Raw genomic sequence first — 12,767 nt, 5'->3', positions numbered from 1 at the left:
ATATTCCGAGGATTTCATTTTCCGTCGGAATGTCCGTCAGAATACCGTTGTTTTCTTGTAGTGTTGCTTCATCCCAATAAATGTAAATAAAAATATATACAGAATAATACCATAGAAATTCAAGTATTCGGTTCATGTTGATTATTTCGGATATCAGATAATCTAGAGAAAAAAAATGATTATGATTCATTTATATCTGAGGAAAATTTCGTTCGGATCAAATCTGTAGTTCTTATTTTTTCTTCAAATCTGTAGTTCAGTAATAAAACTAAGAATTCAACTAATAACCAAAAAGTAGGATCAGTTTGATAGTATTAATTTTGGTTTAGTTCAAATGATCTGGAAAATAAAACTAAAACCAAACCGAATCAAAATTTAAGAGCGCCAGGCTCTAACTTAATCTCTCACAATTATCTATATATATAAAGAAATGTTCGTCTCTCTCCCGTGAAGCCACATCATCAATTCGTGCGTTTTAGGAGTGACACGTGTCCCATTTTATATTTAGGGCCAAAATAAATGAATGCAGTTAAGGGTAATGAACCCAACACCTCTAGCACTGGTAATTTCTCTTAGAACCACTAGGCTAAAGTCACTTTTTATAAATATGTGGCCGCGAAAATACTTATTATCGTGTCAGCTGGAAACCCATGCTTCTTCTGCTTGTGGTCAGGGCCGATACTGAACTGACGTCAAGATGAAAATCGTGAAGTTAAAAACTTTGCTCCAAACAATTTTGCAATGTTTCCAACCTTTATAACTTGATGCATATAATATATATCAAAATACATTTGTTGTACACGCTTTTATTAGTTTTGCTTTTAAAAGAAGGTATTTACAGTTATAAATGTTTTGTGCCAGTGAAGTAATGGTTGAAAAATCTCTATACATATGTCATTTTAAAATAACACTCAACTTCTATATATAGTCAATACATATGTCCATGTTATATTCTAGACTAAATATTTTCTCTTTTAAAAATATAGAAAAAAAAAATTTTAGTCTACAAGGAAATGTTGTAGAGCAAGTATGCATTATACAAAATAATATATATTTAAAATCCATACACAAAAACATAAAAGTTGTTATAGGCCTCTTTCTTTCTGACACATGCACACTCCACTATGAATAAAAATTAAAAAAAGACAGTATTGTCATCAAACTTTATCACAAATCCACATTTATACATCTATAATTATGAGTTGGACAATTAGTTAATTTGATACAATACCAAAGCAAGAATAATCGAAAAACAACTATACCACCGCATACTAATAAGTAAGACATAACAGATAACCAAATTCTTGAATCTTAAAACAAATTTCAACTCGAGCATTTAGTGAATATCAAATTAACTGGCGGGCCGACCCTAGTTGATATAAAATCAAATACAAAATGTAGAAAGAGAATGAAAACTATTAAGGTACGTTTCTGTGGGAAGAATTTTGTCTGACAGTTGAAAAACTTAAAAGCTAACATGTTTATTTCCTATGAGCTAACTTTTCTTTTGTTTTGAATTTTAATTACAAAAATAAATGATATTATTATTATATTCAAGATACTAAAAAAAAAGTAAAAACAGGAAAAGTACACAAAGTGGTAAACTGAAAAGGGTTGAACGTGAATTGGGCCAAATCTATTAATGACATCAATTTAAAGAAGTTTGGGCCTACAAGTGTTGTAGAGATGAACGGTCAAGATCAGACGTCAGCAAGATAACCTTCGTGGTAAGTGGTAACCATAACATCAGATCAAAAAAAAAAAAGTCGAAGCAAAGTTCTGGTGCTTCTCGCGCACCCTATCATCCGATCAGACTTTCTTCTCCGGCGAAAATCACTCTCTTCCTCACCGGCGATCGAGTCCCCGACTATCAAATCGAGGTACCCAATCTCCCGATTTCTCCAATTCTCAGCCATTCTGAATCGACTCGTTCGAAATTTGTTTCTCGGTTTCTTGATTATCAACACTCTCCACTGAGCAATTAGGTTACAGGGTCTCATAGATTCGTATCTATCACTCTTCACTGATTCGAATTCGTTTCAGAGGTTTGATTTTTGACCAAAAAGCTCCACCTTCCTAGGGTTAGCTAAAGAGGGAAGCTTGAATCGAAATGGTAAGTCTTTGCATTAGGGTTTACAATTCCTGAGAAAGAAGTTTGAAACTTTGCATTCACTTTTTGATTTTTTTTTCTTCAGTCATATGAAAGCAAAGGCTTCTGGATTCTCAAGAACAATGAGAATGCAAACGAGGAAGAAGACTCTGTGTATGTTCATCACCATCAACCAAGAGAAGATGCAAAGCGTCCTTACCCTTGGTTTAACGACTCCTCTTCTCGCTCTGAGACCTTCCCAAACAAGAAGCAAGCCGTTGTGCAAGTGCAAGATCCAGGGAAATCAAATGTAGTAGGTCTAAGTCTTCCTCTATGGGAAACTTCATCCGTGTTTCAATCCGTCTCAAACCAGTTCATGGATAGGCTTCTCGGCACTGAGATGCCCAGACCCCTTTTGTTTGGTGACAGAGATAGCAGAACAGAGCCCAAGAGCTATATGGAAGACAGATCTGTGGAGTTGTCTATATCTAACGGGGCTGAGGTTGTTGGAAGCTGTTTCGGTGGTGGTGGTGATGGAGGAAGTAGAAAGCTTCAAGTTAGTCGTGTCAAGGAGACGATGAGTACTACAACACATGGTGGTTTGATAGACGGTAGGAAAATGGAGTCGTCTTCGATTAGAGCTTGTGGTGGGAGGGAGAACGAGAGTAGTAGTAGTAGTAGCTTTGTGAATTTCGCGATGGAGGGTGGTCATCCTTATGGTAATGAGGAGGACACTCATGGGATCACGTTTGGTGAAGAGCTTAACGGTGTTGGCTCTGGGAACTATCAGTCTTATGTTCAAGATCCAGATATGGTTTATGGACAAGAAACCGCACAGACCAACAGCGATGTTGTGAGTGAGCAACCGCAAGTGGGTAAACAGAGTTTGGAATCTTTTCCAAAGAGTAAGACGTCAAAGAAGGAAGCTTCCACAAGCTTTCCTTCGAACGTAAGAAGCTTGATATCAACTGGTATGCTCGATGGCGTTCCTGTGAAGTACGTGTCTCTCTCGCGTGAGGTAAAACACCCTTTAATGTCTCATCTCAACTTATTTTTAAGCTTTGCCGTATTGTAAACAATCTAAAACTCAGGAGCTTCGAGGAGTCATCAAAGGATCAGGCTATCTCTGTGGGTGTCAAGCTTGTGATTATACAAAGGTGAGCCTCACCGTCAATATAATAAAGCTCTGTTTTGTTGAGGAACCCTGACTGATTATTAATTATTTGGTTATCATCGAAGGTGCTTAATGCGTATGCATTTGAGAGACACGCGGGATGTAAAACAAAGCATCCAAACAATCATATTTACTTTGAGAACGGGAAGACTATTTATCAGATAGTTCAGGAACTTAGGAACACTCCAGAGACTATGTTGTTTGATGTTGTTCAGACTGTTTTTGGGTCTCCTATCAATCAGAAAGCATTCCGCATATGGAAAGGTCTAATCTTCTTCTTCTTGCTCGTTAATTTGCATTGTCTTTTAACTTTTGTAATCTGTTTTTGTTTTGGATCAGAATCATTCCAAGCAGCAACCAGGGAACTTCAGCGTATCTATGGCAAAGAAGAGCGTTGCTTTTGAATGTATAAATTACTATATTAATGTGGAGAATTGTAAGATTGTAAACTTTTACTGGATCTTATAATGTATAAACTTCTTTTTTTTGGTTTGATTTTGTATATAGAGAACCTTTAGTAAGCTTTAAGAAATGATGTAAAAGAGAAAGCAAAAGCTAAGAAAAGATTTTGAGTTATGAGCAAGAGTTCAGCAATCTAGCCACAGAATCTGATATCAAATCAATTTGAGAAGATTCTACTACCCTCATGACAAATTAGTTTCTTTCCCACTCCACTTCAAATTCGGACCTCTTTAAGTTCCACAGCATGCAGAGTTCTGCGTGGCTTGTCCGGATCCAGACGCCTGATCTGTTTGGCTCATCCTAATCGTCGCAAGCTGCAATTTACGATAGAGTTGTGACAGACAAAACAGAAAAGAGATTTTCTTAAAGAATTGTGCACAAAAGATTTGAAATGGAAGAATTGCTGAAGGAGAATGTAACCTCTGCTCTGGAGTCAGTATCAGTGAGTCTCTGCTTAATGTCCTTTGCTAACGAGAAGAAAACTTCTTCCACATTCAGATTTGTTCTAGCACTCTTGACATATGAATTATGAAATAACTTATTAGCAACGGTAAGCAAAAACGAATACGACCAATGTAGTATTCTAAGCTGTACTTCTGATGGAGACAATGTTTGGCTTACTGTTTCAAAGAACTTGATTCCGTATTCATCAGCAAGTGCTTGACCCCTTGATGTTGGAACAGCCTACAAAACAAAAAGGTTACCAAAAACGTTATTCATTTGATTACTCGTGAATCAGGAAGTTGTGAGAATGAGCTTGCGTGTACTATATACCCTCTTGCTCTCGTCCATATCAGCTTTGTTCCCTACCAAGATCTTGTTGACATTATCTGAAGCGTGCTGTTCGATATTACGAATCCAGTTCCTGATGTCTACAATAAAAGGTCAAGAAAACAGATCCAGGAAAAAGCAGGAACGTAAGAGAACTTACTGTTGAAGGATGTTTCGTCAGTGACATCATACACCAGCAAAATGCCCATTGCCCCACGGTAATAAGCTGCAAAAAGTGAAGTAAAAAATAAAATTCTGGCGCAAAAGAAAAAGGTGCTTATAACAACTGAATAATGATATCACCAAAACATGCACTGAACAAAAACAGCATCAGCCATAACGTTTAGTAGACTGCACAAACTAAAAAAAAAAAGATGCCATTCGACTCTTAATCCGCTCTGATTCAATTTACAGTGAGAAAATGTATGTTAAGGACACAATAAGAACAAGTAGCTCATATCTAAAGAAGGCCTCATTCGACTCTTAGATACCTCTAATTCAACTTCTAGTAGGAAAATGACACACTATTAGATCAAGTAGCTCATATGTAAAGAAGTCTCCCTCGACTCTTAATCCTCCTCTCTGATTCAATTTAAAGGACACTATTGAAGAAAGTGTGACTGACCAGTGGTGATGGTGCGAAAACGTTCTTGACCAGCAGTGTCCCAAATCTGGAGCTTGATGCGTTTATCATCAAGCTCAATAGTTCTTATCTTAAAATCAATTCTGCATCACCACACCCACATGATAAGAGTACTAATAACTCAGTGAAACAAACAAAGACAGTCTCTCTCTCTCTAATCTCCTCTTTGAAGAAGAAGACAAACCCAATGGTGGTGATGAAGCTAGTGGTGAAGGAGCCATCAGAGAACCTCAACAGCAAACAACTTTTACCCACACCTGCAACATTAGAATCCCTATGTGATCTATAACACACACTACATTGTATAGATTCGGCGATTTCGAAATTGATCGATTGTATCGCTTGGATAAATGAGGGGAAGATACGTACCGCTATCACCGATGAGGAGAAGCTTGATGAGATAGTCGTAATCGGCTCTAGCTCTAGCTGGTGGAGCAGCCATTGAATCTATAATGGAGATCAGAAACCGAGTAGACTAAGAGATCGATGGAGAATGGAGATTATGACGATGAATGCTTACCAGATCATATGATGCAGAGACGAGCACAGAAGAACGAACGAGAGAGAGTGTTTGAAATGGTGGAAGGCTAAAATACGCTCGTTCTGGTTTAACTTCTGCTTCTTTATTATACGCCCCTTCTTCTTCGATATTTTACCTCCGGCGTAAGTTAGCAATCTTAAACCGCGCAGAGAGGGAGAGAGATCTGGCCCAGAAAGCATGAAGCCTTATGGTGTTATTATGGGCCTTTTTTTATAAACTCGAAAATACAAAATATGAGGCAACTTGGGTGTGAGGTAGAGAGATATGCTTATAAGCTACTCTTTTGCCAACCAAATTCCACTACAACATTTTTCTAGAATTACAATGACTGATGGGTTAAATAAGTAAGCTTTACGGTGAATTTTGGGAACTTAAATATTTTTACTGATTTCTTGTAGAATAAATGTATGTGTACATTAGTGCATAAAACACATTTCACACGCATCTGAATTACTAGAGAGAAGATATAAATAGCGGAAGTGAAGAAAAACTTGGTATGCCTCATAATTGAAAAGGTAGATATACCATAGATTAGTGAGATTTTTTTTTTTTTTTTTTGTAACTTAGATTAGTGAGATTTCATCAGGAACAAATAAATTAAAACAAAAATATAAGTGATACTTATAATAATCTAAGTTTTTTTTGGTGCAAATAATCTAAGTTTTGCATACCAATGTAATGCAGACTAAACATATTGCTAATGTAATGGACCCCACTCCCGAGAATAATGAAGTTGAATCCATCCCATTTGTTAGCATAGGCTGACAGAAACACACTTCATTACAATAGTGTTTAAATGGGTGGTCTATCAGTTAAGTTCTTACTCTTGATCTTATTGCTAAGCACACCTAGAATTTTGGTTTTGAGGTAAGTATAGATGCATGCATTGCGTCAAACAACAACTTTGAAGGAAGAAATCTCTAGAAGTTCCTCCTGCCTCTAGGTTCCGCTTACGTGTATCACTCTTGTTATAGCTTTAACGCGATGGTCGCTCAACGTGAACGACATTGTGTCTCCGTATTTCTCCTTTTAAGCAAAATAATAATCTTCCATGTATTGTATACACATATATCTAATTTCATCATAACAAGAGAAATACTAATATGATTTGATAGAAGCGAATATAACATAATTTCTATTTCTCTAACCAAACAAATATGCCAATACTGAATAGTCCCTACTATCTTGTACAAATTACCAATACTCGAATTTAGTTGTATGATAATTGTTATAGAGTTTAATTTTAAAAAAAATGTACTTATTTGTTTTATTTATGTAGTTCATAACTATTTTTTTTTAAGTCTTTATACTGCTTTAAAAAATGTAGTTGAATTTCTAAATACACAATCCATAAGAAGCGTTTCACCTACTCCAAGGTTGTTACACCATATATAACTTACTTTGCTCATCCCAAACCATCACTTCTTTTGCATTGTGCGGAAACTCTTGAGCTTTTGTCTTCATCTTCCAAAAGTAACAAACCTCATCAAATCAGATTAGAATAACTTCAACCTCGCTAAGAATGAAGATGAAATACGCTGTTGTACCATTCATCATAATCTCTCTACTCCTCTCATCTTCTTTGTTCATGCTTTCAGAAGCCTGTAAGTATGCATAATTCATTTACTTATTTAAGAATTATATTTTCTAATCTCGCTAGCTAGTTACAACTTATTAAATCTGTATTTGGACTGATACATAAACTAGCACCATGTGACGGAAAATGCAATGCGAGATGTTCAAAGGCAGGAAGACAAGATCGGTGTCTCAAGTACTGCAATATATGTTGCGAGAAGTGTAACTACTGTGTTCCCTCGGGCACTTATGGAAACAAAGATGAATGTCCTTGTTACCGTGATATGAAGAACTCCAAAGGCCAACCCAAATGCCCTTGAACATGTTTTCAAGAACATCCTCATGGACATCATATCTATATACGCATAAATATTACGTTTGTGGTTGACGCATGATATAATACGAGTTTGAAAATATTTTTATGTATGAAATATGAAAAATCCTGATAATAAACGAAATAATGTACTTTTATTTGAATTATTAGAGGTGAAGCTTTTATTAATATATGCATGAAATGTGACTTAGTTTGTTGATCAATAGAATGGTAATCGTACAATATAGCGAATCAAAATTTATTTAGAAAATTGATTATGATGCTTGAACCATCGAAGATAAAATGTCTCAGAAAGAAGATTGTCTCAAAATAAGCACTGTCTTACTGTCTACATTGCAAGTCTTTTGCGCAAAACGAACAAAATGGCATATTAACTAAGAAAACAAGCATCAAAAACTCTACTACCCTCTTTGACTTTGAGCTCAATTCGAATTCCTCAGTCACCAAAAGGAGAAGCAAAGTATACTCGGGACAAAGAAGATTCTCTTGCCTCTTCAGTAAAAGAATCCAAGGACCTTTCCACCAACATTCTTCCTCCTTGCTTCTTCGTGGTCCATGATACCCGCAGAGGTGGTAAGAACAATGTAACCAAACTGCAATTATCAGACAACTCAAGCTATTAGACTTCTCTACACCAAACAAAGGATAAAGCTAACAAAAAACTGTATTTAGGCATTTTGCATAAGTCTTATGACATGAATCATTACGAGAAACTGACCTGTCTGGAAGGAAGAAGGCGAGCGGTCCAGCCTTCGATCTCCTTAACTCCAACATCAAAACGAGGACTTATGACTCCACATTTGTTCAGTCTTCCATTAAGCTCAACCACAATCTTACCAGACCTGTGGTCATCAACGTACTCGAACTCGCCAATGTAACCTGCAGTTTGATTAAACAGGTGAGCAAGAAACAGAAAAATAAACAAAACAAAAAAATTATAGGCTTCGGCTCAATACCGTGTTTCTGCATGACAATGAGAAACTTGATGATGACCTTGGAAGAAGGCCTGATCATAACCTGCCTCTTCCCTCTCTTCTCCGCATTGTACATACTCTTAAGAGCGTCGTTAAGCACACTGATTCTCACCATTCTTCAGAGCTCTGCAACCAAATAACAAATCTAAACTTTAAAACATAACATTTCTGCTTCAATGCACATCTATATCAACATCTTAACCGAGAATCGATCAACCTAATGTAATCGACGTAGACAAAGATCTTGCTTCAATACTTTCAGTATGCTATTGTAAATCGAGCTCTAATTAACATGGAAGTAGATCCGAGAAGAGAGAGGTGTATACAGTACGATGTTCTGGAGATTTTTCTAACCTTGGAATCGAAATGGCAGCCGCACAAACCTCTCCTGCTAGCTAACGACGAAGACACAAAGAGGAGTGAATATGATCTGTGAATTAGGGTTTTTGCCGGCGCCTCTGAGACTCTTTTTTAAAGGTTAAGGGATCTAGGTTTCACTGAATGGGCCCAAACGATATGAAAATTGGACCTTACTGGGCCTTTTTGTAAAACCTGGTTTGTGGTTTTTCCCAATTGTGTGGATTCAAGTATTAATTAACGGTTGCAATCGAGTTATTTCACACATCGTGGGTCGACATAACCGAAAACGAATTAAACCGAACCAAACATAATACCTAAACCACAAAATCAAATGTAAACAGAATCGTAAGAAAAATGGCTGCTAAGAGAGAAACCCTACAGCGAAAGTCATCCTTCGCGGAAACGACGCCGTTTCATAGTAGCTTAAGCTCGCATCAGGAGGTTTCACTTCTTTGTATCGAATTCAAGAATCTTCCTGTGCAATAACGATGGCTAAGAGGTTCACAACACAGCTCTTCGTCAGCAGTATGATAAATTCCTTTCTCATCCTCAGATTCTGCATTTTTATTTTCTGCTTCTCATTTTTTGTCATTTAAATATGTTATGTTGCAAAGGACTATCTGGTTACACAACAGATCAATCGCTAAGGCAGCTGTTTTCACCCTTTGGTCAGATTAGAGAAGGTATTAACTTCTAATGTCTCATTCTCCTTTATATGTGTCTAAGCTGATTCTGTTGTCTGTTGTCTGTGTTTATTATAATAGCTCGTCTTATTAAGGATTCGCAAACACAGAGACCTAAAGGTTTCGGCTTTGTGACTTTTGAGTCTGAGGATGATGCACAAAAGGCAATGAAAGCTTTCGATGGCAAGGTGATGATCTAATTCATTCGTGGCTTTTTATATAAAACTCAAATGATCTTGAATCAGAATATTCAAGTCGGAAGGAATGTATCCAAGATTGGTGTATATCTTTCAAAGAATTGGGACTGAGATTTGCATTTGGTACTTTGTTTTCAGATAGTTGATGGCAGATTGATATTTGTAGAGGCTGCGAAAGAAGAACCACCAACAACTGATGTGAACACACAGGGTCATTACAAAACGAGTTAAGACTCTTCACCAAAATCATTTTACACTGTTGCATTTCGAAAGAGTGACAGATCTTAAATTCCATTTCATTTTAAGAATGTATAATCAATTCTCATGTAAACCTCCTTTAGGTTGGGCATATTTGACTCTAATGTGTTAACTAGTAAAAATAATTTGTTTGAATGTCTTTTATGAATTTGTTGTGTACAAACCTGATTGTTCATGTAAGCTAGGGCATACATAAACAGCAGCTTATTCTTAATCAAATTGCACGAAACCATAAAGGTGTTTCGCAGAAGAGTAACAGATCTCGTAGCGTTCATCTTGTAAAACTGGACAATACATTTCAAACTCATTCTTCAAAACCGCGTCCATCTTCTATTCTACGCCATACAAATGATCTAAACCTATACTTAAATAGGACGAAATTTTCTGAGGAAAGTCGACTTATATGGGAACATTTGATATTTTCCCCGCTTGAGTAAAACAAAAAAGTGTAGGAACAATTCATAATCCATGATAAGCGGCCTTTGTAAGGATTAGACCAGGAAGATAAGCAAATTGAAAGATTTTATAAATTGTTTTAACTAAGAAAGTTGGATCTGAAAGAGAAATCAAACCACAAATTACATAATTAAAACTTAAAAAAAAAGCTAGATTTTTCTACATATGCATTCATTCACGGATTTCAACACCACGAACCAAACAAAAGAAAACATGTTATAGATTTAAGCCTTTTTAGGAGACTTGGCTGGTGACTTGGACGCAACATCCTCGGTCGACTTGGCAGACTTCTTAGGCAAAAGCACAGAGTTGATGTTAGGCAACACACCACCGTGAGCGATCGTGACTCCGCTCAGAAGCTTCCCCAACTCCTCATCGTTCCTTATCGCCAAGAGAAGATGCCTCGGGATGATCCTCGACTTCTTGTTGTCTCTCGCCGCGTTACCGGCAAGCTCCAAAACCTAAATGCAAAACAAAAATATCAAAATCAGAAAATGATTTTTTCTTTATAAACAAAATCCGATCTGAGAGAACGAAGACTTACTTCGGCTGCGAGGTACTCGAGGACGGCGGCCATGTAAACCGGAGCTCCGCCACCGAGTCTCTGCGCGTACCGTCCCTTCCTCAGGAAACGAGTGATTCTTCCTACGGGGAATTGGAGACCGGCCTTGATCGATTTCGAAACCGATTTGGTTTTTGGGCCGCCGGCTTTCCTTCCTCCGAATGCCTTCTTCACTTTTCCGGTGGTTTCCATCGCGACGAGAGAGAGATTATAGTTCAATGAAAGAGGTTATGAGATTTGTGATGTTTGGTTCCCGTCCCCTCCCTTGTGTTTTTATAGGTGAGAGGGAGAGAGGAAAGGGGGAGGTTTGTATCCGTTAGATTTGGTCTTATCGACGGTTGACGATAAATTAGATAGCGATCCTCGTGCTTGCATTTTTAGCCAATCAGAAACGTTTCCTTGTTTTCGAGATCGCGCCATTTTTTTGTTCTCTTTTTGAAAGTTTTGCACTTTTTCTTTTCTGGATATTAATTTTGCTATTTACACTACGAAAATATATAATTGGTAACTGAAAACAAATATATAATTTTGCTATTTAAGGATACAGTTATTTAATAAAGCATCCAAGAAAATTATATTAAACCTAGCACACCAAATTTCAGAATCTAAAAACAGCGTCAATTTAATATAAAAATAACTGAAAACCCTATTGTGATGTTGAAAAATTTAACCTCGTAACATTTAGGAAAATCTGTTTTTTTAGAGCAAAAAAATGGTAACTATGTCTATTTAGACTAATTTATATTATTTTATGTCTTATTAGACTAATTTTTTCCAAAATGGCAGTAATGCCCTTAAAATTGTAATTTAAAAAAAAAGATATATATTGAGTTCGACAAGGGGGGTCGATCGATCCCACTTTACAAGTTATAGTGGATCGATCGATCCCGATCATTATTCAGAACAAAAAAAAACGCGAAATATATACTGATCGACCTGGTCCATTTCACTCGATCGGCGAAGGTCGATTTACACATATCGACCGATCTGTAAGAATAGATCGATCGATCCCGTGCCGAGGAAAGAATCCGAAATCGATTTTTTTGGTTTTGTATGATTATATCTGGATTGATTCCCACTTGATTTGAACCGACCAAGCATGATTTCAACTCTTTAAACTCGATTTCTCTGGGATGAAACCCATAATTTCCCATTCACGAATAAAGGGAGACAAAATCAAATTCTCACCCAAGTTCATTAACCTAACTCACTCAATTTCACTCTGATTTGGACGATTATTTGGCCTAACCCATACGATTTCGTGAGCTTTTTACGAATCTATCACTCTTTAGTTCGTTCTGCAAAGGTATGAAACTATATCTCCACTTCTTTTTAGAGTTTGAAAATAGAAAGGTAAAAGGTTAATTTTTTGAGTTAGTTAGGATGTTTAGGCTTCAATCATGTGTTAAGGTGATGATTAGAGAAGATTTTGTACACAATCATGGCTTAAATCATATTTTTGGGATAGATTTAGGAATTTTAGGTTTTGTTTTAAAAAAATAAAAATAAAACACCATAAAATTGAAATTAATACAGTGAGAATGCTAATTCTTTGACATTGGTTATTGATAAAGTATTAAAAGACATTATTTAACTCAGCTGTGATATTTGTTATTAATAGATATATGTTGTATTGTTTTCAATTTTCAGGTATGGAGTTGGAGTTGCCTAATCGTTTATACGGTGAG

At 36.5% G+C, this 12,767-nt stretch overlaps 6 protein-coding genes across 7 annotated transcripts; 3 read left to right on the top strand and 3 right to left on the bottom strand.

Moving 5' to 3' along the window:
• The first annotated feature begins 1,746 nt into the window (after positions 1 to 1,746).
• LOC106327687 lies at positions 1,747 to 3,758 on the top strand. 2 transcript variants are annotated; one of them, XM_013765914.1, is made up of 6 exons: positions 1,747 to 1,880; positions 2,046 to 2,113; positions 2,196 to 3,107; positions 3,181 to 3,246; positions 3,329 to 3,527; positions 3,603 to 3,758. In XM_013765914.1, exons 2-6 carry the CDS (start codon positions 2,111 to 2,113, stop codon positions 3,665 to 3,667), a joined length of 1,245 nt encoding a protein of 414 aa, XP_013621368.1. In that variant the 5' UTR covers positions 1,747 to 1,880; positions 2,046 to 2,110; the 3' UTR covers positions 3,668 to 3,758. The 2 variants fall into 2 exon arrangements, with proteins under 2 accessions (XP_013621368.1, XP_013621369.1); XM_013765915.1 differs by having other exon boundaries at positions 1,754 to 1,880; positions 1,986 to 2,113.
• Positions 3,759 to 3,798: 40 nt separating this feature from the next.
• LOC106327688 (ras-related protein RABE1c) lies at positions 3,799 to 5,846 on the bottom strand. Its single transcript, XM_013765917.1, has 9 exons — positions 5,660 to 5,846; positions 5,509 to 5,586; positions 5,324 to 5,396; positions 5,122 to 5,222; positions 4,657 to 4,722; positions 4,500 to 4,597; positions 4,347 to 4,409; positions 4,146 to 4,238; positions 3,799 to 4,039 (listed from the first exon to the last, which is right to left on the bottom strand). Exons 2-9 carry the CDS (start codon positions 5,579 to 5,581, stop codon positions 3,956 to 3,958), a joined length of 651 nt encoding a protein of 216 aa, XP_013621371.1. The 5' UTR covers positions 5,582 to 5,586; positions 5,660 to 5,846; the 3' UTR covers positions 3,799 to 3,955.
• Positions 5,847 to 7,095: 1,249 nt separating this feature from the next.
• LOC106322824 (gibberellin-regulated protein 10) lies at positions 7,096 to 7,757 on the top strand. Its single transcript, XM_013760967.1, has 2 exons — positions 7,096 to 7,284; positions 7,388 to 7,757. Exons 1-2 carry the CDS (start codon positions 7,203 to 7,205, stop codon positions 7,573 to 7,575), a joined length of 270 nt encoding a protein of 89 aa, XP_013616421.1. The 5' UTR covers positions 7,096 to 7,202; the 3' UTR covers positions 7,576 to 7,757.
• A 115-nt stretch (positions 7,758 to 7,872) lies between these two features.
• Positions 7,873 to 9,029, bottom strand: LOC106322823 (40S ribosomal protein S15a-1). Its single transcript, XM_013760966.1, has 4 exons — positions 8,918 to 9,029; positions 8,546 to 8,689; positions 8,308 to 8,468; positions 7,873 to 8,182 (listed from the first exon to the last, which is right to left on the bottom strand). The coding sequence occupies exons 2-4, from the start codon at positions 8,676 to 8,678 to the stop codon at positions 8,084 to 8,086; spliced, it is 393 nt and encodes a 130-aa protein (XP_013616420.1). The 5' UTR covers positions 8,679 to 8,689; positions 8,918 to 9,029; the 3' UTR covers positions 7,873 to 8,083.
• Positions 9,030 to 9,279: 250 nt separating this feature from the next.
• LOC106326193 (cold-inducible RNA-binding protein-like) lies at positions 9,280 to 10,209 on the top strand. Its single transcript, XM_013764212.1, has 4 exons — positions 9,280 to 9,448; positions 9,538 to 9,606; positions 9,688 to 9,794; positions 9,942 to 10,209. Exons 1-4 carry the CDS (start codon positions 9,412 to 9,414, stop codon positions 10,032 to 10,034), a joined length of 306 nt encoding a protein of 101 aa, XP_013619666.1. The 5' UTR covers positions 9,280 to 9,411; the 3' UTR covers positions 10,035 to 10,209.
• Positions 10,210 to 10,564: 355 nt separating this feature from the next.
• LOC106324812 (probable histone H2A.7) lies at positions 10,565 to 11,322 on the bottom strand. Its single transcript, XM_013762797.1, has 2 exons — positions 11,062 to 11,322; positions 10,565 to 10,978 (listed from the first exon to the last, which is right to left on the bottom strand). The coding sequence occupies exons 1-2, from the start codon at positions 11,269 to 11,271 to the stop codon at positions 10,742 to 10,744; spliced, it is 447 nt and encodes a 148-aa protein (XP_013618251.1). The 5' UTR covers positions 11,272 to 11,322; the 3' UTR covers positions 10,565 to 10,741.
• Between the last annotated feature and the right edge of the window lie 1,445 nt (positions 11,323 to 12,767).

The sequence above is a fragment of the Brassica oleracea genome, chromosome C2, assembly GCF_000695525.1.
Source record: "Brassica oleracea var. oleracea cultivar TO1000 chromosome C2, BOL, whole genome shotgun sequence".
In the NCBI taxonomy this organism is placed as follows: domain Eukaryota; kingdom Viridiplantae; phylum Streptophyta; class Magnoliopsida; order Brassicales; family Brassicaceae; genus Brassica; species Brassica oleracea.
The sequence above is the reverse complement of the archived record's forward strand: the minus strand, read 5'-3'. Positions and strand labels throughout refer to the sequence as shown.